We start from the raw sequence: 23004 nt of genomic DNA on the forward strand, positions 1-23004 counted from the left end.
GAAGTTTATGAACTTTCTGAAATCTTTCTACCTGTCAAGGTTGTGAACAAAAGTGTTGCAGAGTGCTAAAAGTGTTCCTGGATTTTAATGAGCAGGAATTAAAGAGTATAATTTAGTGCTGCCAAAATTAATTGCTATGCTCTAATTGCACAGTAGCATAAGACAGGAAACAGGTACCTGGCTGAATACAGAACTTCAGTATTTCTTAATCCCATTACAAAAATCCCAAATCCTGATTCCTGAGAGCCACAATGTCAACGGAGGTGGCAGAAAACTACAAGCAAGTGTACATAAACGCAGAGCAAATAACAACAGAGCTCTACTTCCAAGGCCTATGAGACCTTAGCCTATTTGCAATGAAATCCAATGGCCTGATGTTTTAAGTCCATTTCTCTTTTGTTACACTCCCATTTTCCAAAAAAAAAAAAAAAAAAGAACTAAGTGTTGGCACTGTGTAAAACAGGAACCACTGTGAACAAAGTCACAGATTTCAGGAAACACAAAACAAAGAGGTCTCCTAGGCCTTCAACTCTCATATCCTGCTCTGCTTTCTTCTGTACTCAGAGCTGAAAAGAAGTGTCTTGGACTGCAGCATATGACAACGTCTGGTCATGGAAGTCTCCTTTTCTCTCTGCAGATTTATGCATGTCCCCACAAAGTTTGATTGGAGCCAGAAGAATCCAGTCTTTCCTAAATAAAAGCCCCAGCCAAAACAACACCAATCCTCTACCACTAGTATGTCACTCCAGAGACAATCCAATGACAGAGCAAAGTTGGCAGCTATAGGTCCCAGGCTCCTATTAACAGTGTACCACACTTGGCATTTCTGCTGATACACCTTCTTGCACTGAGGATACGTCATACCACTAACAGTATATGTACTCTTAAGGCAGGGAGCTGAGAGAGAAGAAAAGTCTTACTGCAAAAGAGAAAGCTCTTATAAGCACAGCCTCATTAAAACAGAACTGGCATTCCTTATACTACCTGTTCAGCTCAACAAATCCAGTGTTGTACTTTAACCCCAACTTTCTGCCCTTGGTAGTGCAAGATGAAGCTCAAGAAGAGTGTACTCTAGAGCTCATTTAATAAAATTCAAAATATATTAAAATCAGACAAACATACCTACTACCTTCCTTCAACAGTGCAATAGCAATCCGGATCCGATTCCTTAGGAAGATCAGCATCAGTATGATTATGACCTCAACAGCACAAAGTATAATCACTGTAAACAAACAAAAAAGTTAGGTTTATCAAGAATCGAACCAATATGCTGCCTCTGTAAATTGTTTTTTTTTCCTTGTATTATACAATATTGTTCACGAACTCCATAAAATTCTCTGCTAAAGCATTCTTTCTTTCTCTCACTGCACCTACTAATCTTCAATCCTATTTCATAGTTTTGTAAGTTCCAGCGTAGGGAAATTTACATGCAGAGAGTTAGTCAGAATGTGTAGGACCCTGACATTAGCATTTATAATTTTAGAATAAAAATGGAACATTTCATTCTCAAAGATAATAATTTACTTAAATGTGACTAGCATTTGGCCTTAGATACAGTTCACCCTTACCAAATTCTACTTTTCATAAACAAGCATTTTGCATGTTCATACTCTAATGCTGCTAATTCGTAGTATTTAGATACAATAAAATAAATAAAAAGGCAATGAAGAGTCAACAATTTTCATGAGTGCATTTTTCTGATATATATTTTTCTAACATTTAGATGTACTGAAATCAATAGGTTTGTTTGAGTATTAACCTGGCATGACCTCCTTTCACCTCATTTGAGTGAAAAAAAAGAGGAGGCTAAGATAGGACAGTTTTGGACAAATTACTTTCACCTTCCAGTTGTGCTGCTGGAATCATACAAACTTGCTCTGAGGTCAAAGAGCTGAGAGCACCATGTCCCAGAACATTTCCTCTCTTAGTTATGAACAGTGTTTGAATCATAACCCAGATCCGGTTTAAAGAGTCTGCTTCAGTCTGATTTATATTTGTGTCAGTTCAAAACCTACTTCTGCAGTAGAAAGTAAAAAAATTCTCTGGGCTTCATCTAGAGAAGACAGAGTCTTTAACGCCTGAAGCACATCTCCTCTGACTCTCAGACATATCCATTAATTCTGGGTGCTTCGGACAGTTAGACAATAATTAAACCAGCCCAGCAGTTGTGGATGGTTGCATGCAGCAGGACCTGTCTCCTCCAGCTGAAACCAAGAAGTTTGTGGAGGGAGAGGAAGACAGAAGGGATATTATCCCTAAGCCTTGGCTTGTCTGGAGGTTTGCAAAGGGACATGGGAATTGGCTTCAGGTCCCACAGCTCAGACAGTCTCAGAATCCAGACCCAGATAGTCACAGATGACATTAAATTGCAATCCCAAGTATTATCAGTATCCCTAGCCATCAGAACTGCAGGTGGCAAGTGACCGCTGTGGTCCTCAGAGCCACAGACTTTGTTCAGAACAAGGTTTTTGTTACATGTGTTTCAGCACCTACTTTTGATACGGTTCCCCATGAAGGAATACATGATCAGGTTTCTTTAAAATTGGTCACATTCCAGTTCAGCTCTGTTAAGTTAATGTAGCTTGTCCCAAACATTGTAAAAAAGTAAAGCAATGTCAGTACATGATGAGTTCTAGACCAGGACTAAGAGGACCTACGTTTTCTTCAAGGATATTTAACTGCTTTGCTGGGTGACTTTGGAAAAGTAATTTAATTCCTGAGTACCTCAATTTACTCACTGAATGTGACACTGACCTCTAGATAAACTATACATTGGCTGCTAAGAATCAGGCAGGGGAATGGCTTGGAGAGTTACAAGGAAAAACATAATAAAGTCCTAATATTCTCTAGGGATAGCATACTAAAAAGGTCTGCCTCAACAATATGTAGAAGATGGCTCATGAGCTCAATGATCCAACACAGAGTTAAATGCAGACACAAAGCAGAGAAAGGAGACGTAAGCAGTAAACTACTGCTCTATTAATTTAGCTACCAATAGGGAGAGGCAGTGTTTTAGATTATGTTCCATTCATCATCAGTTTGTGTCTGTGTGCCTTCTAACAGAGCAGTAACAGCAGTGCAAGTAATATTTGACAGGTATTTGTCCTCTCTTCTGCCCCTCCTTCCCCGGGGAGGGATGTATATGCTGCAGGCTGTCTTGTTCCAGTAGAATTTTCTTTTAAATACACTGCCCTTGTAAGAGAAGGCAATGAAACACTTTTGAAAATAAAGGTGATGAAATTTGTGATGGTTCATTCCACAGTCTTAGATCAACCTCCAAGAAAATTCAGTGACCTGAATCTAAACAGTTCTACAAAGATGTGTAGAGTTATTAATCTCATTTCTGGGGCCCTTAAAGAGGGAGAATAAACAGACTGGGAGAGAAAAATGCTCCTCCTTATGCAACTTCATCAAGACTAACTTAGTTATTGCCTTCTACTTCCCCATTACGAAGACTGAACACACAGGAAATGGAATGCTAGTAACGGGCATTTTTCACTATCACTAGTGCAATTGCATTATCTCCCCTTACAAATATACTAGTCTCCTTGCAAAAAAAGTAGACTTTTGCATGATACAAAGAAAGAGAATTCTGCTTACTTCTCTGAGCGACATACGTAGAGGAGGAGATTTAACAAGGCAGAAACTGTGGCAAGACAGTGATTGATTCTCCTGAATATCCATTAACAGATACCAAGTTTAAAGGGCACTTACTAAATGCTAACCATGTTTGCCTCAGTTGCAGGTACACTCTGAAGTCTGTCTGGAATCCAATATCGTAAACAGTGAGGTCAGATCCAGGTATTCCTTTAAGATGGTCATACTCCCAGTAACAATGCCAGATGCCTTTTAAAAAGCAATCAGTATAAAATGAGTGTTTCCGAAGAGTGCAAAGACAAGTTTTTTAAAAAAGTCTTTTACAAGCCAAGTGTTTTGTCTTCAGCATGTCAGGTAAGCAAAAACCAAAAATGCATTACTGTGAGACTAGTCAATTATAACACCACATACATAGAAAAGAAATATCAGTACAAGTGAATACAGACTAAGCATACTGTGGGTAAATAATCCAGGTTACTACATCTGGTGCTGAGTATCAGCACAGCTGGATCTTACTAAATTTCGCTGCCATTTAAGCCCTTCTCACTTAACTGTGTCTAAAACTAGGCATTAATTCTCCCAATTGTACCATTTTATTGATGTAATTACTGATTTTCCTTGCCCAAACTTAAGCAATAAAGAAAAATAGCCTCAGAGGCTAGAAGATTACACCTACCATAACCTATAATTCCAATCACACCAAAGATGAAAATCCAGAAGAGAACCCCAGCCGTGAACCTCAATAACACAAGGAAGAGCAGACTCACAATCATTGCAATGAACAGCCCACTAGAAAGACAAGAAACAGAAACACAGGGAAAACAAGTGTGAGAATCTTCACCTCCTGGCATGCCTGTTACTCCAAATGAGGGTCACTTCACCTCACATAAGAGAATGATTTGTAAAAATGTATTTCAAAATCTTCCTTATGAAATACATCCTCATGGCTATTATCTGCTATTAGAAACAAATAGCTTATATATGATGATCTCACAGGGCAGAGCCAGAAATGTTTGTATACACTAGGTTCTCAGGTTGGCTGAAATGGGACTAGTACAATGCCTTTTTGGTCATTTACACCAGCTGAACAACTCACTGCCTTTTTCAGGCCATGGTCTAGTCTACAGAACAGGAAGTTAAATTGGAGGAATACCTACGTGTGGGGAGGCTGCTGGTTTATGTCCTCCATTAAAAATCCCTACTTGCAAAGAAACAATGTTAGTAAAGTAAAGTTCTAGGAGCTTTCCTAGGAAAAAAGAATTAAATTTAGGAGGAAAACCAGTGACTCTTTCTACCCATCAGAAGAGGAAATGATCACGGCATTGTGATGCATAAAAAGAAACTGTTAAGAGCTATCAATGGGGCCCCTAGGAAAGACATCTGCAGAGTGTCTTCTCTTTATCAAGACTGTGGTAAGCAAATATTTGTCTTCATTTCACTCCCAGAAAGCAAGTCAGGAAGGAAAAAATGACTGCAAAAGGCCTTTTTACTCAGTGAGGCATCATTCTAAAGCAATGTGAATAAAGCAATGTGAATAAAGCAATGTGAATAAAGCAATGTGAATAAAGCAATGTGAATAATAATCCCATCCAACAAACATCCAGCTCAGATGCTTCACACAACATTTCATTTCTCAGAATTTTTAGTAGGTGCTACATCAGAATTTTGTATTAGTACAGACTCAAAAAAAGTTAAAACCTCTTCTTTCTCGTGTTCAGTAACTTCTCTTCTGAACGTTCCCAGCTTATTTAGCCAGTTACCAAAGATAAAAAATGGGTCAGCCTGATCATAAACAATCAAAACCAGATGTTTTGGGCAAACTAAGCCAGATGGGCACAGGGACAAGAAAAAGAACATCAGCTTATTTAGTTAAACCTTTGTAAGCTGGTCTTAAGTCCTAGCCCTTTAAAGGCTTCCTAGCATGATGTATTTTCCCTTTCTGAATGGCTTGTTTGAAATTCAGAATGTATTCCTCAAAAAAAGTTGTCGTTTTGGAGCTTATGACTCTATTCTTGAAAGTAGTAAGTTACCTTTATCTAAAGTTATCTTTAGATATACACGAGTCCTAGTAACACCAAAACTGAGTATGTGGTAACAACTGTCCTCAATAGACTGGTTCCCTTAAACTGAGGCTTGAAAGCAGCAGTTCTTTTTGGGTATGCTAAAAAGACTAGAGCAATTCCATATTTAATTTTTAATCCAGCCTCCTTTCACTATCAGGCCTTCATTGTCATCACCCAAACTCTGGCACTTAAATATGTTTGTCCAGAAATCATTTCATGTATGCTATCATTTGATGAAAAGTGTGAAGAAAATTCTATCCAAATACTTTAAAAGTAGCAACAATTCCTTATAAAAATATCATATTTGAAATGTGGAAACTGGCTTCAGTATTTAGAATTTCTGTTCAAAAAATGGTCAATTCTCTCTCCAGCCTATCTGTTCAGTGCTATCTCCTTTGAAAGAATCTGCACCATAAGCCTGATTTCAGTAAGAGATCTAGAGAGAACTGAGCTTGCTGAATACCAGTGAGTTTCTTGCCACTGACTATTGTGAGCACAGTATCAGACTGTGAGAAAGCTGTCCTCCCACCAGTGATTGAACACCTTTAAAAGCTGACAACTTATGTTACTGAACTGACTAATTCTCCATATTAAGTTTATTATCTAAAGTTTATGTATTTATTGTTGTGGATTTGCATTCAGGCTCAAATAACGTATGCTTAATATGTGCATGTTATAGGCTCTCACCTGGCAAAGACTTCTGCTCCTGTTTAAATTGATCAACACCCTGGTCCATCAAAACCAGTATTAATGGGCTAAGAATGCACATATGCTTATATATTTGCTTCAGCAAAACAGCTACTTCTTTTGTTTCAGTGCTGCATTTTTACTAATTGGTGATTAGTATTAATTGCAAGATAAAGTTAATACTGTTCAATACTTTTTGTTCTTGATGTTGCTTTGCCTGCTGCATTGGATTTATGGATTTATACTGGATTTATGGATTATAATGGATTTAACATATTGCTAGTATGAATTTAGAAATTATGTGGGTTTTATATATAGTAATGACACTTAGCAACTGCAATTGGTTTGAAAGTTTCTTAATTAAGATTTTTCAGTTTTAGAATTACCACGCAGATGAGTCCTGCAACAGAAGACACCACCTCCTGTTTTTTTGCCTGGTAGGATATTAAAAAGCTACCCCAGATCAACTGACACTCTATGTATGTATGCTGTGCTATCCTTACCTCATGTACAGAACCATAACAACGTTATTATCATGTGATGAAAGGAAATTACAGTTGCTCCTTGAGTTTAAAAGTAGGATTGGTAACAAACACATACATGATCTATTTTTTAATTCCCTGCATGCTCCAAAGTGAGTTTGGAAAAATTAAAAATACCCATGAAAATCTTACATTAAAATCCAATACCAAGAAATGGCATAGTCTTCAAAAATTTTCATTCCAACTGATCTTGCATCCAGGACATTATTGATGCCGCTGAGAAAAGACAAACCAAAGAAAAGGTTACTTTAGGTAGAAAAGCAGAATTTATTTAAACAACAGATAGGCTCAGTGAAAGAATTTGAAATATCTTTGCTAGTGATAAGAGTATATTACTATCCTCCAGCTCCAGTTCTGTAACCAAGCCAACATCAATCACAGTTACGCCAAAGAAAAAAAACTGTGTAAAAATGTCTATACAGCTCCTGAAAAAGCTTTATGAATACCAACTATCGCCAGATAGAATTGCTTATTATGCCACAAGAAAAGTGTATACTATTAAGATCTGCAATGTACCAAGAGCCAAACAGTTGTGACTTTAGAACTGCTAATAGCAGAGAAGCAGAAAACAGCTCAGTGAAGCAAAAGGTTAACTTTATGGAATTGTTTTCCTATCCTGCAAAGTGCTTGCCCATATTTATGTTTTCCTAAGAAGAAATGAAGGATCATCTTATCGAAGAACAGACAATGTCGTTTTAGATGCCAGAAGAATGGAACTTAATAAGGTGCAGGTGTTATCAGTGTTGGCAAGGTGCTAGAATGTGGTAGCCTTGGATTGAGAGGTAAGCCTGTGCTCCAGACGGGCTGAGGACTGACAGCAGCTGGCAAAGTGAGGCTATTGCAGCAGTTTTCTCTCATCCTGGTTGATGCCCAGGATTGGAGATACTTGCTGTCCATCTGCAAGGGAGGTGTTGTAATGCATCAGAGCCCAGTACATTGCTTTTTGATCTTTAGACATGTACTAAAAACAGGAGCACTCTGACGAGGTGAGATGCCCAAAGTACTAGGACAGTCCATGTTAATGGAAAGGCCATCATAGGAAGGAATCGCTGAGGCCATTACTGGCTGGCCTGAGTCCTGCAGCATGAGGATTTCATTTTGAACCTCCTTTAGCTTTCTTTAATACTAATTTTTGCTAGGAAAAACAAGAATTATTTAAAAACTGACAGTCACTCCGAGACAATCAGACTAAAACTTTTGGCTCTGTGCTCATTTCTGCATACCACAGTGCTGGTTTTCCTTACTGGAACTTTGCAAGTGCCCAGGCACAGAGAGACCATTTACTAGCAAGTTTTCCTTGGGTACCCTCAGCCACTTGCTACAACAGATTATGATTATTTTTTCAATTCCTAAATTATTTCACAATCTCAGAATCCAACAAACGAGCACTTAACAAGGGTAAAACCTACTTTGCAGCTTCCCTGAGATCAGTTACATTTCTTGTTTTCCCTCTTCCATCTTTGAACGTAGTCTGATTTGCCACAGTTAGCACACCATTCTTCGTGGAGAAGTCTGGGAAGCATCTCTTAAGAACTATTCAAAATATGAAAACACAGCATGCATATTACATTTCATGTCGAGCTCCGCTTCTATCACTTGTCTTTTGCAACATATTTAAATCATTTCAGATTCACTGTCAATTGTTTTTCAACTGATTATCTAAAGATATGTTGACTCTGACAAATCTTGGAAGAGCCATTATATTCAAGATTATGATTTTTATGCTCTGGGGCTTTTTGTCCAAGCTCAGGCATGGTGGGATCATAGGTTTCATCTGGAGATTCTAGGTGCTACCAAATAACAACAGTAGTATCTGTAGCAGTTTAAGAATTTGTAATAAATGCGGAACTTACTCTCTGTCAGTATCTGGGCAGCTTACAGAAACTGCAGCTTCTCAAATATGTCATTTCATGGTAATAATCAAACCAGCCCCCAGGGACAGACTCAACATGACTGGTCACAAATGGTATTAGCACTCAAAATAACACATAACAGCAAGTGTCAAGTTGTTCCTTATATGCCAGATGAGCTGCAGGACCAGCCACTATCACTAGATATTCTTGGAGAGGAAGCAATGGAAAAAAGACAGAAACTATTAGTTAGACAGAGGGAGGAGGAGATTATAAAAGAGAGAGAAAAGGAGAGATGTTTACATACTCATTTATGTTGCCCTGCTCTTTGCTGCAGTAAGTCCTGGTTTTCATTCCAAAGGGAAGAGCAGGTCAGACCTCCTACACAGCTGTACTTTATATAACAATTCTGTGCTTTCCTTATCAGGTTCCAACCAATACTGATGCCAGGGTTCAATATTCAGTCTAGAATATCTACCCCACCAATTATTCTGAGGAAATAATTAAGTAACATGTCTCTCTTCCTCCCTCTGTAATCTTTGCCCCTTGTTGTAGTCTAAAAGAAGATAATAGCTTCTTTGCAAATTATTTTCTGTCTTTTGGGTCAGTTCCTCAGTTTTCATACAAATTCTTAATTTTAAAAAAAATTTAATCCATATTTTCTCTTTTTGATAACCTGTCCCTGGTTTACATTATGACTATTTTAAACCATGGAAAAATAAACAGCAATTTCTTATTTGCATGAACTTCTGGGTCAGTGACAGATACTCTTGGTATTATGCTTCTGCAGCTGAGATGAGCTCTGGGACCTGTGATTATCTACTCAGAAATGCCTGCTGACCACAGTGACAAAACCATTTTTTGGCCCCTTAATTCCTCTGTATGCCCTGCACAGCCAGCACTGCAACTGAAAAGCAAGCTGCATTGTAACGGGGCTCAAGTATCATCTGAACTTCAACAGCTGGCCATGTGTTCCTTCCTACATTCGTGGCATTTTCTTGATGCCAATGGGATTGCTTGCTCACATGTTTTGGAAGGCACAATTTGAACTGTAAAGCTTTTGTTACCAGTGATGATTCAAGAGCAAGAAACAGCTCAGCTTGACCCGATCACACGCTGAATGTTCACAGATGGCAGTTAGAAAAAATAATAATAAATCTTTATACTTTCAAACTGTTTAAAATTGAATGGACGTCACTGTCAGATAACAGACAGCTCCTAGTGACCTTGCAACAAAACACTTTTCAGACTGGAGTTGTGCTTTAATGTGAACACTTATAATCTGCTAAGATGTGTGTAAGAAGTAGAACCACTTACAAGGCCTGCTTGGAATGATCATCGAAGGACAATCTTCATCACGTAGGACTTGAGCAACAGACTAAAAAGGGGAAAAATAGGAATGCTGAATACATAGCAGAATAACTACGTGTTTTTTGTTTCTCACCCAGTCTGAGAAAATGCCCCAAACTAGGCTTTGTAGCCTCCTCCCCGAACTTGACTGTGGAGCTGCAAGACACTTGCATGATGTAAGTGAGAATCCAAACTGTCATTGTGACTTGGGAAAAGACTATTCTGCTTTCCTTTTCTAGTGACAAAAAAGAAAAGACCTGTTCACTTTGGATCAGCATCTAAGCCAGAAGTGACTGGGCAATTGTTCCTTGCCTCCCCTTCACCTTTTCTCTTAAAGACGACTAAGAATTTAGCACAATTAATACAGCTGAATTGCAAGGTGTTTTAAAGATGGGAGAAATAATGCAGTACATTTAAGTGCAAAATCAGTTACATGAAGGATAGATTAATTTTCCTAGCTAAATTACTAAGTAGCTATAGATGACTCAGGAGCCTTAGGAACTGGTTTGAGATACTCTGCTTTACTGCCGTGAAGTACCTAAGTACTAAAGGATACTGCTTGCCACAGTACTGCAACTACATGGGTAGCTGCAGATATTCTTTTAAGCAAACAGTAATCATTTAAAGAGTGGGGGATTTGGTGTGCATACAAGACCTTCACCCCTGATTAAATCACTGTCAAACCATATATATGGGACAACTCCATATGGTGAAATCAGAATAATTCAAAGCTTTGATGTAGCTCAGTAAAATCATGCATATTACATATTGCTTGAAGAAAAAAATTATTCCATCACCTACTGATACATACACACCTTGCGAGGATTGTTAAAACCAGGTTTGCAGAACTGCCTGAAGTAATTCCACTGATCTGGTTTATATCTGTAGGAAGCCTGAACATCAATGTAGGTTGCAAACCTGTCTGGGCACTTTGAGACACAAAGCTGCAAGAAAAGAAAAAAAAAATGAGTAAAAATACACTGGGGGTAGAGGAGGGTAAGGGAAGTCAGTACAATTAAAAAGCAAGAAAAAGGCCACCTATAAAAGTGCATTGTTCTTATGGAATTGCCTTCAGTAATGTTTACTGCAGTATTTAGAAAGGGACATATGTTTTCCTTTTGATTCCCTAGATGAATGCTTCTAAAATTCTTTGATAGAATACACTTTCAAAGTCTCTCCTCATATATGGCACATCAAGCCACTCTCTGTATCTTCTTAGGTTCTACACATTCTGGTAGATATGCAGAGCTTTCAGTCTGTCGAAAAAAATATTATTTTTTTTTGAACACCAGGAAAAAGTCTGTCGGGTCCTCCTCTACTTCCATCAGCAACAGTGTATATGAGCAAGGTGGTGCAGTAGCTACTTTCACAGGACACACGTCGTTTCTTTCTATTACATTTATAAGGAGAACTTTATTAAAAAAAAAGTCTCATGCAGCTAAAATTGTTCCACCCTTCTACACAGTCTCTTCAGTCAAATACATCTCCACAGATATCGTTCAAGTCAATTTAGGTGTAAATCACTCAAAGGTGGCTTTTTACTACTGACTAACGATGAACCTCCTCTAGTTACAAAGCAAGGGGGTGCACATGCCAGGACTGAAATTCACACCACTCAAGGTACAGCCATTATAAACCAGATTTATGTGAGAAATCAGGTGAGGACTGGGGTTTGATGAATGCATCTACTCAGAAGTCATGATTTACATTTACGTAATGGAGAAGCAGCTGCTCCAATACACAGACTCTGAAGGCTCTGCTGGTCACTGGAATCATGCAAGTGTACAGCCGTTCTGACTCCTCAGTGTTCCTAAATACTGTGAGGTAGTTTGAAGTCCATCTTTTTAGCAAGTTTCAGCCTTTTCTAGAAGGCTGTTCTCTGTTTCTAAAGCTGTGCTATCCAAACACCCTCTGCAAAGCTCTGCTATCCAAGCACCAGAGAGACATCGTGCATGAAACTGTATTTCACCTCAAGGGCATTCCACCATATATGATTCACGTAAAGGGATTTTGGGAAAAGATCTTGTACTAATCCTTAGAACATGGCAGATGCTGCAAGAGGGTCTTTCTAGATGAGTACTACAGTCCTATGGACTACTCACAGGCCAAGGAACAAAGAAAGAAGAGTTTTGTCCTTTCTGGGACAACGGGTGACTAAGAAGTATACATTTTACTATAACCTCAGTTTCCCACCTATGAAACAGGCAATGAAACGTGCTGTCTATGGATCCAGTGAACTGTAATAACAGTTTGCAAATCCAGTCTTACTCAAGAATTGAAGCTCCTCCCATGCCAATTCTTGGGTTTTTTTTCTCCTGCTATTTGATATGAATGGGACAGGAATGAAAGACCCTGTCTGCAGTTCAAAAGAGGAATTATCAAACAAACGTTTCTTCAGCATTTTCACAAAAGACCAGAGAATGAACCATCTGCAGTAGCAAACAGCATTCAAAAACATTCTCAGTTTTGGAGATGATGTATGTTTGAAAATAAACAAAATAACTACTCTGCTCCCCCAAACTCTCCTTCAACAAGTATTTCACCTTACTTGATTCATGACCACTGCCAACTTGACCACAGCACCAGTCAAATCCCACACAATGACCTCAGTATTTCTGAACAGGCTGACTTGTTCCAGTAACAGAGTCTAAAGACTGCAGGGTAACAGTGTCGGTGTCTGCATGTGGACAGATGGGGATTCCTGAAGCAAATCTGCTGCTGATAGAGAAAGTTTCCATTCTGACAGCAACTGGTCAGTGTTAAGAGGGTTCTTGCTCTTCCTTGCTGGAGATTTCCATCTCTTCAGCTGTGTCAAATAGTCCATACGGTCACACTAACTGATAGGCCAGAAACATCTATCAAGGATAGGGATCAGGAGTAAGGGCAAGCTGGAATGGGAAACATTTTAAAATGATAGTCAAATAAATAGACAATTAACATTTGTAATCAGTAAATTGGTTACCATATAACAACCCTCATCCAAATTAATACTGGACTTCACTGAATGTTGTCAGGATGGCTGAGACCATACTCTGTCACCTGCAGTTTAATTACACAGTACAATTACTTTGGCAGCAAAGTTGGATCAGAGCAGTCCTGCACCTAATTCCTCTGACCTACCCCATGCCATAAGTTGTTGCCTCATAAGATGAACTGACATAACTGGTTGTGCAATTATTCAGCAAACCAGATCAGTAAAATGGTCTCATGTAAAAAAGATCAGGAGGGTAATCTTAACCCACACAAGTTCAGTGACTGCGTTTATTTCACAGCTTCACGAGAAGTTGCAGCACAGCTAAGAGAGTACAAATTGTGGCATTAGACAAGAACAAGCTTTCAAGATCTTCACTTCTGAAAGTGCCATAGGCTCTAACCACACCCCGATACTCCTGTCACTGAGGATATGCACATTTTCTTGAACATGTCTAGTTTGGAAAACCCTAGACGTCAATCAAAATTATTTTCTGCATGCACTGATTACTAGTGAATAGCTGCCTGTGATGAATTCATAAGTATCAAATTGCTGTATTCAACTAAACAGACTTTTTTTGTCAACTCTTATCCAATATACACAATCTTGTGCATTTCTATTTATTTTTTCTGACTATCACAGGCTACAGAGACTGTGTGCTACACATGTAATCTATAAAACAATCATATTATATTTTGAAGGATATGAGCAGCAATTTTTAAATCCAAACACTGTATGTCTAGTTCTTAAGCACCATGACTAAGAGGCAGGGAAAACATATTATCTCTGTATTTCACTCACCTGTGTTGTAGGGCACTGTAGGTTTATTAACACTACAGGGCTGGCACATTTCAGAATGTTAAAGTAAAACAAAATGGTCTTGTTCCTACGGAAGTGGATATAAGATAATTAATGTTATAAATATGGGTGCTTATACATCCTACCATTCAAAAATTTATAGCATACATCGATATTTAAATTCTACTATTGTGAATGGTCATATTGCAAACACAAGACAAAAAAACAAATCCCAAGCAGACCCTGAGCGTTCTGTGCCAAGACATCTCTGAAACCAGAAGTATTTGAATGCTAATTTTGAGAAGTTTTGTCCACAGCAAGGTTTTAAGCTGAAACAACCCTAGGCACTGTTACAGGTATCTGTAGTCCTGCCTCTAAGAAGTGAGGTCTGTAAAATACCCCTGCAAAAACACTGTGGTCCCTTTGCTTACACTGAACATATTGTGTATGTACTGCACGCAAAATTACTATCAGCAAATGCTACGCTGTAAAAGCTGCCTATTTTTTGTTGATCAGAAGGTGGCACCAAAATCAGTCAAAAGCTTTTTATGGTTGGAAACCGAAAGCAGCTGGCCAGGAAACAGAATAATAGCATCTGCTAATAACACTGATAAACCTCCTTTGATATAAATAAGGGACAGTCTGAGGGGCTTGCACCCCAGAATCCACACACTTCTGGGGTGTGACAGCTTCTGGAACTTGGGACCTTGAGGTAGCTGACACCTCAGTTTGGATTTGTTGAAAACTGACTACTCCAAGATCTCTGGATTTAAACACCTGGGTTTTGAAGACAGCAAAATATGCTGTTAAGCTTTGCTATGTCAGAAAATTATCAGATAGCTCTAGTGAAGATGGTACGGCAGTATCCTGTCCTTTTTACACAAGACTTCAAAGTCAGCTAGCCATGCCAGGACTATACAGTGTCCCCATAAGAAATAATGGTGCATATGCCCCCCTGTGGCCTATGATGTACAAGAAAACACAGTAAGCGGTGTTTGAGCCACCACTGACCCCCACTGTGGCAATGTAGCACAGAGGGAGCTCTGCCTTGGGAGCAGGATGGCAGTATTAACAATGAAGTGTGCTTGGGCTAACAAGGCTGCCCCTCTTCTATCTGCGGACTTGGCATAAGTCCTGCTCCCACATCTCTCCATTGTTTCCCCCAGTCCAGGACATATCCTCTGATCCTCCACCAGCACGTGGCTCCACCAATTGCTGCATATGGCTATGCCTCCAAAGCCATTATATAGCATCACTGCACATTCAAGTTCCCTTTAAAACTGGGATTAGCTCAACTGCCTGACATTTTACAAGGTTAAATTGTTTTCACTGAGGTATGTTCTACTATGCACTGTTTAACAAAACAAGCATCCTGGCAAAAACAATTCACTATCGTTAGTTGTTATTTCTTCAAATCAATAGAATAAAATTTTGGACTGGAATGTCATCATTCTTCAATAGTTTCTTGACATTATTTATAATCTGTGAGCTGCTCAAAGCCATTAATGACATCTTTTTTTTTTTTCTTATGTCTTAGCCCACTTGCTGATACTGACAGCAGAAAAGAAAGTCTAAACCTATACCTAACACAAGAAAACAGCCACCGAGAACTAGGTCTATATTCTTTATAATGAAATTGTGTTGTATTCCGTGATTATGCTGTGCTCTGCAGAAGGCAAAACAAGCTTAGAGATTACATGGAGATTAATGGATGGATTACAGGGAGACACAAAGAGGCCTAAGAGACTCGCATGACAACACAAGGTAGAATTAATTTGACTGCATGGAATTCACTGGAGTTCAAATGGGGTTTTGCATGAGCTATGAGTGTTGGCTTGGTTTTTAGCTTCTCTTTCTACTCCTCAGTGAGATTTCTGGGAACGCTTGTTCCAAGCACAAGATTCAAAACACAGAGACTGTGATCACTTTCCAAGAAAAAAGTCTCAGACTAAGCCCTTGGGGACTTTGGAAAACCGTAGTCCTGGATTAGCCTTTCAGACTGCTTACTTTTAGGGCATCTGAAAAATCTGACAATGGTATCAATGAAGGGCTGACAAGCACATCCGACACCTCCACTCCCTCTAGGGACTAGAGGGACTTGTTCAGAGGGGCCTCCTGACCTACTGCCGTAAACACTCTTGCTTTTCCAGTAGGTTGTATTATGTATCTTTTGGCTTATATTTTTATAAGAAACTCCTCAATGTAGCAAGTAAGTGCCAAAATGCAGTCTCAGTAGCTGTGTTATTCTCCAGCAAACATATATATGGAGGGACATTTGTGAATACAAACTGGAAATCACATTGTAAGAAATAACTAAAGGGAAGGCTTGAGTAACAAAGAGAAAGAGGGAATGGGAGTGGATGATAAGAATCAGAGAGAAGAATCTGGCTACACGCCACACAGTGCATGGATGCTGTGTGTCTGAGACTCCCAAACCCGTTTGCCCGCTGCTTCCTACCGACCAGAGAAGGAACAAGGACAAATTGGGGATAAGGAGGGTGGGGAGCAGGGAAGGGGTGCAATGAGGGTAACACACACAACACTACAACTTTTTCTCCTAGTTTTTCCTTTTCAGGAAGTTGGACTCTCCAACAACTGATGCGAAGAATCTTAGTCAGAGGGTGGATCAGGTCTTCTTACACTATCTAGTCTGTTTCCTCTGTAAAAAAAACTTGAGAGGATATGAAGTCCTAGTTCTACCTCTGTTCCACTCCCTGTCTCTTGCTCCTCCCCTTCTGAACTGCCCTTTGGACAGTGGCTTCCTCATTTTTTTCCCAGAAAACTAAATGGGTAAAGAGAGAAGCAGCAAAGAGCTCTTATCAAACGCTAGCTTCTGTTTTTCTTCCTGCATAGCATCCAGCTTCTTGACAGTGACAAGGGTATAAAGGGGGCCTATTACTTACTTTTTAAAAGGGAGAAGGTGAGGGGAAAAAGCAAACTATTTTTTAAATTCTGTTTCACAAAACACTTAGATTTTCAGAGAAAACATTGACGCAACATCTTTCTTTCCTGAGCAGCTATTTTCATGTAGAAGTACTTTGTTGATATCAACTAATTAAACTCTTACAATTCAAAATTTAAAAAGACTGGGAAACTGAGACAAGTAGAGCCATTTGGCTGATATCCCCAAGGAAGGTATGGTTACAGCTGCCTGTCTCCCAGACCACTCTCTCTTGTCTCCTCTCTACTGGCACTGGATAAGCACCAGAAAAACAAAGACCTTTTCCTTATAGTCCTTTCTGTTATTTGGTGCATGTTGAGAAAAACTGAGAACCAGGCTACAATGCTTTAGGACTACTCCTATCCCAAGGTGGACAGAAGAATTACTCAACGGGTTATTAACTATCCAAACTTTGGTGGTTAGAAGCTGTGCCAGCTTCACTTTCTAGGTAATTAGTGATGCAATCTTTAAGTTATATTGATACTTTACCAAAAATATTATCTGAATTATGAAAACAACTGCATTATAGTAATAATTTGGGTCTAGATTTGCACTGAGCAACTAATCTATTTCTAAACTTTATTTGGAATAAATACAGTAAGAGTGTCGCTGTCTCTTCAACTTCCCACAAAAACCCCTAGCAGACAGAGAGATTTGAAACCTCACATCTTATTCATAGTGCATGAGTAATAAACGTATGTGAATAGATTTAGTACTCACTCATTGAGGGTATCTTTCTGACCACAGAACTGCCCATAGCTGTCAGTTGGATAAATCACTTTCCTGGGGTCACCGTGCACCCAAGCTGCAAATACACACGTATCTTTTAACATTTTAGTCAAGTGTACACAGTTAATAGTTGAAACTGACTAGCGTGAAAACGTATCACCTCTAATGTACCACTTTAATCTTTGTTGATCACCACTGAAGAGTACTGATTTGTAAATTTCCTAATGAAAACTAAAATATGAAACAAACTAAACTGAACAAAGATATGAATGAATCAGTAAGAAAAAAAAACAGTTCACTTTTTACCTTCAGGGCACATATATCTGGGTTGTATCCAAAATATGATGTAATAGACTTAAAAAATAATGCTTATTAAAAGGGGAAAGAAGAGGAGCTAACTATGTAGGCAAATCTGAGTGTTCACAGACAACCACAATGGCACTGAAATTAATGGGATTACCTGGGTGTGTGACAGAAATACACAGGGTGTGACTGAATCTAATGGACTTGTGGTTTAACCCGGCAGGCAGCTAAACACCACAGAGCCGTGTGCTCACTCGCCCCTCCCCCAGTGGGATGGGGGAGAGAATCGGGAAAAAAAAAAGTAAAATTCGTGGGTTGAGATAAAGACAGTTTAATAGGACAGAAAAGGAAGGGAAAATAATCATAATAATAATAATGATGATAAAAGAATATACAAAATAAGTGATGCACAATGCAATTGCTCACCACCCACGGACCAATGCCCAGCCAGTGCCCAAGCAGTGGTCATCGCCCCCCAGCCAACTCCCCCCAGTTTATGTCCTGAGCATGACGTCACATGGTATGGCATATCCCTTTGGCCAGTTTGGGTCAGCTGTCCTGGCTGTGCCCCCTCCCAGCTTCTCGCTGGCAGGGCATGGGAAGCTGAAAAGTCCTTGACTAGTGTAAGCATTACTTAGCAAGAACTAGAACATCGGTGTGTTACCAACATTATTCTCATCCTAAATCCAAAACACAGCACTGTACCAGCTACTAGGAAGAAAATTAACTCTATCCCAGCCGAAACCAGGCTAGGAGTCCATATGCACTAAGAATGGGAACAAACTCTCACTTTGTAAATGAAAACATTTCCTGACCTCTCACATGGCAATTGTCCCACTTTTCAGTTACTAGGTCTGTACCTGGCAACTTATGTATTATATGCTAGCATGAACCATAGTACTGAATGGGAAAAGAGGTTTATATTGAACTTTTAAATTTTTCTCCACTTCGAAGCAAGATTTCTTTTCCAAGCCATTTTCACCTGCACCATTATTTCCCGTTGAGGATCAAGTACACACCAGCTATCACTATTCATATCATTATTTCTAAGCTGTAGCATGCATACCTGACTAAGCTTCCCTCATGACTAGCCAATGACTAGCCTTTGAACTGTCCTACTAACTGCTGATTTGACCCTAAATAACAGAAATTTCATTTATTTTTAAGTATCATCTGAAAGTAAGATATAATGCCAGAATATAATTCCATATCACTACCCTGAGCTGACACCCTAAAACCAGGTTGCTAGAGAACTGTTAGAAAAGACCATTGATCTTCTCCCAAACATTTCCTTGTGCTTGTATTATGTGGAAAAGATTACAGGTATTACAAAGATTTTAGTCCCAACCTTCCCCCTTTTGCACTATATACTGCATGTCAGGAGCCCACTTAGCATACATTTTAGGCTTTGATCTATGCAAACCACCTTGAACTTGCTTCTCTGTAATTACCCCATTTTCTCTCAACTTTGCGACATTATATTTAGTCATTTGTGAAACTGTCATTTTCCTCAAGGTCACTTTGGTGACAGCGCTTAACAATAATGATACGTACAGTAGAGACAGAACCTATGTAAGATCTCAGAGCAGCAGACTGCAAATTTATTGAAATGTTCAGGACAGATGCACAATGTATCTTCAACGCAAATAGTTTCAGAGAATCTGTAATGCTACCTTTCAGCTGGAATGGTTTTAGGTTACAAAAATGAATCTGCTAGTTCTTTTTAACCTATGTTAGTTTTCCTGTGTTTTGGAGTTCGCGAATTAACCTGCTGCTTGCTATCAAACACCTTCTGAACATTCAGATTAACTGCATTTCAGATTAACCATGGTGTTCTGATGCTCAGAGAAAGCTGAAGTGCTTCACCAGTGCTAAACCCCGTTTACTTTTTCATTTTTTAGCCCCCACTTACTTATTTCAGTAGCATTACTTAATAGAAACATTTAGGAGGCATCAACTCTCTCTTAGGAATTCCTATAGTCAGTTGGTAACTCATATGTGTACAGGACATTAGAAAGCAGACAACTCTCTGGTGATTGCAATGAGTCTGTAGGTTATGCCATGTATACTTTCTTCCATCATGACTCTGACAAGAGGGAGTTTTTCTTTCTACTTTAATATGACCTTGCTTTTCATACAGGTAAAATCTGGTCCCAAATGGATCAAGTTCCCATACAGACCTGAAAGACCTTTCAGGCCTTACTTGTATGATGTTAGATGACACTAATACATCGGTGTTTTCCCAGCCCCAAAATTAGTTTTTTTAAATTAGTTTGGCACATTATTAAAAGGACTCATTTTTCACACTTGACTGTATTTTTTCTTTAACACCAGCAAAACAGGAAGCAGTAGAGATAAGCGCTACCATGGCAGATGCAAAGTACTGACAAGAATTCTGTAGCAAGACTTCTATCTGCTTCATATAGATAATTTGGAAGTAGTTGCTGCTGTCAACAATATCCCTTTCCTAAGTAGCATATTAAACCTAGAATTATTTTTCACTCCTCAGACAAACTTGGGAGAAAGGAGATAAACACTACAACGTAATGTTGGTTGGGGTTTTTCTGCTATCTTAGTCTTATTAAGGATCTTTCCATAAGAAGGGCCCATGTGACCCAGGCTTACTTCCTTCAGCCTGTTTGGGTGGACTAACACAGCCAACAAGAATAACACTCAGCTCATCAAATGGGCACAGCAGTGTATTCTCCTCACATTCTTTTTAGTTCTAATACAAAGTCTGCTAAAATATTTCAAAAGGCTCCCTTGGTTTCACTAGGTTTGTATCAATCCTTGGTCTCAAATTTAATCACTCATCTTTTGCAGTGTTTCTCAATAATTAGTAGAAATTAGCAGAGTATAAACAATGGAACACACTGCTCACTTCTGAATAGAATTTCTGTTCAGACTGTACGTGCTTTGCCATTATTGAATTGTCTAAAACTACTCCTGCTTGGCAGTAGTTGTCCTGTGTGCCTAAGGCTTCAGTCATGTTTTTAATAGAACAGTATTATAAAGAATCTACTTTTAAAAAGTAGATTTAGCACACTGTGAAATTCCATCACTGGGATCAGCTGCTGGGGTGGATGGAGGAAGATGCCTCTCAGCTAAATTCCAAAGTGAAACAAAAAATAATTGGGTCTGATTTACAACATACACATTTAGCATTTAATTAACTCTGCAGCAGAAAGAGAAGGGAAATGACCAACAGAAGAGAAAATAAACAGCTCCTTTCATTGCCTGTGCCAGGGCTAACCATCAAGATTAATAAACTTAATCCTCTGTCACCCTCTTTGCAAACTTAGAGCCATGACAGTGAAAGAATCCATGTGATAAATACACAATTTTTCTGGCCTAGTCACTGAAGAATAAGTACCTAATTCAACAGTTCTCACTGAGTGAAGAAGGTTATTGCAAGAACTAGCCTGACAGAGCAGCACCATGTTTTGCATGTTGTGCTGCACTATTGGTGGCTCACTATCAAGCACTAAATGAAAAGGAATCCAGTCACATAAAAGTTTTATTCCAGCATGCTCTGATGCTCATAAGGCTGCAGCCTGAGTGCTGGCACAAACATCTGGGCTAAAAAAGAAAATTAAAGAACAGCTGAACCATATTACACAGTTGACTCACCCTCAGAGCAGCAATGTGACATCCTATGACACCGGTATAGCATTTTTGGGAGGCTTGCAGTTATGTCAGTCCTTTTATTGATGTGGAGCCAACACACATGGACAGCATCAAAAATAGCTAATGTCTGTCACTAAATGTCTATCAGATGCACTCCTTTTTTTCTGTGCTCTATGGGCTATGTCAGTGGTTGTAAAGGCTAGAAAGCTCATTGTCAAGAAGAAAATATGATTAGAACGATGGCATCCTATGATACTTAAAAATGAACTGCAAATGTGTATATTCTATCTGTCTCATTCCCTCTGCTGTGTATTTTTGAAAGGGCAGTCTTTCATATCATTATTTTGCTTCCCTTAAAGGTATATTTTGAATGTTTTTATGTATGGAGAAAATGACCTGCCAAATTGTTCTTATGGCTTTTTAACACAAGCAATTTACTAATGTATTGAAACAGGTAATAGAACACATGACACAGAATTTGTAAATCCATGTTGATAACACTGGTATTGTATAAGCATCCCTTGGAGCAATACAAGAGTTATTACTTTGAATTAACCTGTCCTTTGGAATGTGAGGCTCTTTTCCAAGATAACTTATTTGCTGCCTTTTATGTGCACTTCTCTGAATTAAAATGATCTTAAATTAAGAGGCTAAACACTTGTAAAGTATTGCCCAGATAAGCCCAGTGTCTCTGAAATAAACATGAAGAGTTAAGGCAGTTTGATAGGAAGGAAAACTACACGGAATGTTAAATTAGCACTATTAGTTCATCTGTAAAGTTAAAAGATTGATAAGAAAGTAAAACATAGAATAGCTATTTCTATTCAGTACAGTCACTCAACAGCAGCCATCACTGAAGCAGAACGAAGAAAGGCTAGTATCAAAAATCATTTGGTTTCATCTTTCAAGGAGAATTGATTACCTTTTACTCAGACTGCATTTCAGCCCCCCTGAAACATAAAAAAATTCTATCCCACTGTTACACAGACACATATATAGCTGAAGCCTATGTGAGCTATACATACAATACTGAGGGCAAAATTTGACTCAGATTTTCAGTCATAGCAGTTGTGTGATGAACCTGCATTTATTGCTTACTTCTCAAGCCAAATTAAACAGGGATCTAGAGCGGTATTCACACATATTCAAGAAACTGCGGAAATCTATGGGTTTTTTTCCTATAATAAGACGTAATTCATGACTAAGGATTGATTTATAATCTGTTTTCTCTTAATGTGAACTTCTTTGACTCTCACGTATTTTGTACAGGGCTGGCCCCTGGAACTGTACCAAAGCTGATCTCATCTTTTACTTAGAAATAAATTAGAGTAAGAAGAATAGCTGAAGTACAGTACAAGGAAAGATGAAAAGCAGGGACCACGTGCATCTGGATTTGGAGCTGAACTAAATGTTTCTAGATTGAAAATTCAAATCTTCTCTGTAAGAAAGGTAGAAAAAGTCACCAGCTACAAATTCAGTACCTGGTTCCAGGAACAGGTTCTAGTTCTAACCAATATTTCATAAGGTTTGCAAGAGAAGGCTGTTC

General features: G+C 38.8%; 1 protein-coding gene across 1 annotated transcript in view; it reads right to left on the reverse strand.

Moving 5' to 3' along the window:
• The window catches only part of SLC44A5 (solute carrier family 44, member 5), a 55176-nt gene that overhangs the window by 14112 nt on the left and 18060 nt on the right, over positions 1-23004 (reverse strand). Inside the window, exons 4-12 of the mRNA XM_009320588.1 lie at positions 17520-17604; positions 13862-13946; positions 10905-11033; positions 10057-10117; positions 8299-8422; positions 7022-7105; positions 4274-4386; positions 3715-3846; positions 1123-1222 (exon numbers count right to left, since the gene is read on the reverse strand). Coding sequence (XP_009318863.1) covers positions 1123-1222; positions 3715-3846; positions 4274-4386; positions 7022-7105; positions 8299-8422; positions 10057-10117; positions 10905-11033; positions 13862-13946; positions 17520-17604 — 913 coding nt within the window. The remainder of the gene's footprint in view (positions 1-1122; positions 1223-3714; positions 3847-4273; positions 4387-7021; positions 7106-8298; positions 8423-10056; positions 10118-10904; positions 11034-13861; positions 13947-17519; positions 17605-23004) is intronic.

The sequence above is a fragment of the Pygoscelis adeliae genome, unplaced genomic scaffold (genome assembly GCF_000699105.1).
Source record: "Pygoscelis adeliae isolate BGI_AS28 unplaced genomic scaffold, ASM69910v1 Scaffold402, whole genome shotgun sequence".
Taxonomy (NCBI): Eukaryota; Metazoa; Chordata; class Aves; order Sphenisciformes; family Spheniscidae; genus Pygoscelis; species Pygoscelis adeliae.